This window comes from Pteropus vampyrus, unplaced genomic scaffold (assembly GCF_000151845.1).
Source record: "Pteropus vampyrus isolate Shadow unplaced genomic scaffold, Pvam_2.0 Scaffold385, whole genome shotgun sequence".
Lineage (NCBI taxonomy): Eukaryota > Metazoa > Chordata > Mammalia > Chiroptera > Pteropodidae > Pteropus > Pteropus vampyrus.
Genome location: NW_011889166.1, coordinates 3845 through 5636, shown reverse-complemented (window position 1 = coordinate 5636; position 1792 = coordinate 3845). Strand labels below are relative to the sequence as shown.

General features: G+C 44.1%; 1 protein-coding gene across 1 annotated transcript in view; it reads left to right on the top strand.

Moving 5' to 3' along the window:
- Positions 1-915, top strand: part of LOC111731569 (adenylate cyclase type 2-like) — a 34854-nt gene extending 33939 nt beyond the window's left edge. The window contains exon 3 of the mRNA XM_023523227.1: positions 689-915. Within this exon, the coding sequence (XP_023378995.1) occupies positions 689-751 (63 nt within the window). The 3' untranslated portion in view covers positions 752-915. The remainder of the gene's footprint in view (positions 1-688) is intronic.
- The last annotated feature ends 877 nt before the right edge of the window (positions 916-1792 follow it).

The window sequence follows — 1792 nt, the reverse complement described above, 5'->3', positions numbered from 1 at the left end:
ACAAAACAACCCTCTCTTTTGCCCTGAATGTGTGTCATTGTCACTAGTTTTAATACAAAGTGTTCTACTTTTCAAACTTAAAAAAAAATTGTATAGTACTATACGAATGCCAGGGAATGTATACTGAATACTGGTAAGATTCGGTCACTGGAATCTGTGTTTAGCAATGAATGAAACCCAATCAAAATGTTCAAAGAATATAATTATTGAAAAAAGACAGCTCACAATCTAGATATAACAATTGATACCTCTTTCTTTATTGGGCTAAGTAGGGACATATGGATGCTGCATGCTCTAAGGATGTGAGCACAAACTCATAAACTTTGTGTTGTGAACTAAAAGTGGACATAGGCCTTTATAATTTGGAGGGCGTCTGTCTGCTGGTCTCTGGTGTGGCCTCTTTAAGCTTTAGTCTGGTTATATGTGAATTTCACAGTGGGGAGCTACAGAGACTCTAGAAGTGTGTTCCATAGATTGTGATTATAAAGAGCCAGTGATTTCAGCCAAGATGTCTCGGGTGTCCGTCCTGCGAGAGATCTCTGTGGGCCCAGAATCTCTTTTGTATCTTTATAGGACAATCTGATTGTGGGAAATTAATCCACTTTCACTGAAAATGCTAATTTATGATTTTATTGCTGTTCAAAGGATGCTCCTGTCTGCTAACCAAAATACCTCTTTCTCGTGTTAGGTTACCTGGGAAACAAATTCAGTTGCGTGTGTGTTGGAGATCGGGTCAGAACAAAGGGGGTGACGGGTTCTCCTTGGTCATTGACTCGGGCTGCAGCAGACTCAGGAATACCACGTGGACTTTGTTTTGGACGGGTTCCGTTGAGCGGAACTCTGGCTCCGGTGCTTGGAGAGCCGTGGGAGCAGCATCCACGTCTCGCGGATACTCTCGAGGGAACCAATTTAAGGTCTATGTGGAGTGTGGCCTGGGGAAGAGGATGGATTTTTTTTTTTTTTTGAATGAAGCATTTTTTTCTTTAGTTGGAGGAAAACGTAGGTGTGGTTTTCACTGACATCTTCTCTTCTGCATGCCCCGTCACTCATTATTTGACACTTATCCCGGTATGAGAACCTGTCCTTTTGTCATATGACACACTCAGAATCTTCAGCAGACCTGGGGTCAGCAGGGACAGCTCAGGGCAGAAAACCTCTCATTTCTAAGCGCTGGAGCATTCCCATTGCCTATCAGCCGTTTCTAAACTAAACAGATCCACGTTTCCTTACGAGTCCAAAAAGACTTCCGATCAGTTCCAATTGAATGAAAAGGGTCCTACGAGGAGTTGGAGGATGCATCCACCGCTACAAGCACAGCTAAGGCTTCTCATTTTGAGCGTAGGATATCGTGCACGTGTGGTCAGCCATGAGGCCTGTGCCAGCTTCGCTGTGACACTGAGATGTTTGTGCCCAAGAGAGTTCAACGGCAGAGACTCAAGCACTTAGACCAGATAGAGCGGAGTAATATCTTTGCATTGGCAAGTATTTTTCCCCTAACAGGCATTCAAGTGATTTCTGTGGATAAAGGCCGCTGTTCACGCATAGAAGCCCTTGGACATCGTAACGTCCTTACCGTGGTTTTCAGTGGAGTCAGCGTGGAGTGGAAATGCAGTCGATCCTCATTATTTGTCAATTCACGTTTGTGATTTTGCCTACTTGCTAAAATGTATTCAAATCAATTAAACATTGATTTGGGTATCAAATCAATGTCTGAGGCCATTCGCGGACGTGAGCCGAGCGGTGTAAACTTTGAGTTGCCCAGTGTGCACCTGTCTCACTGAGTCGGGACGAG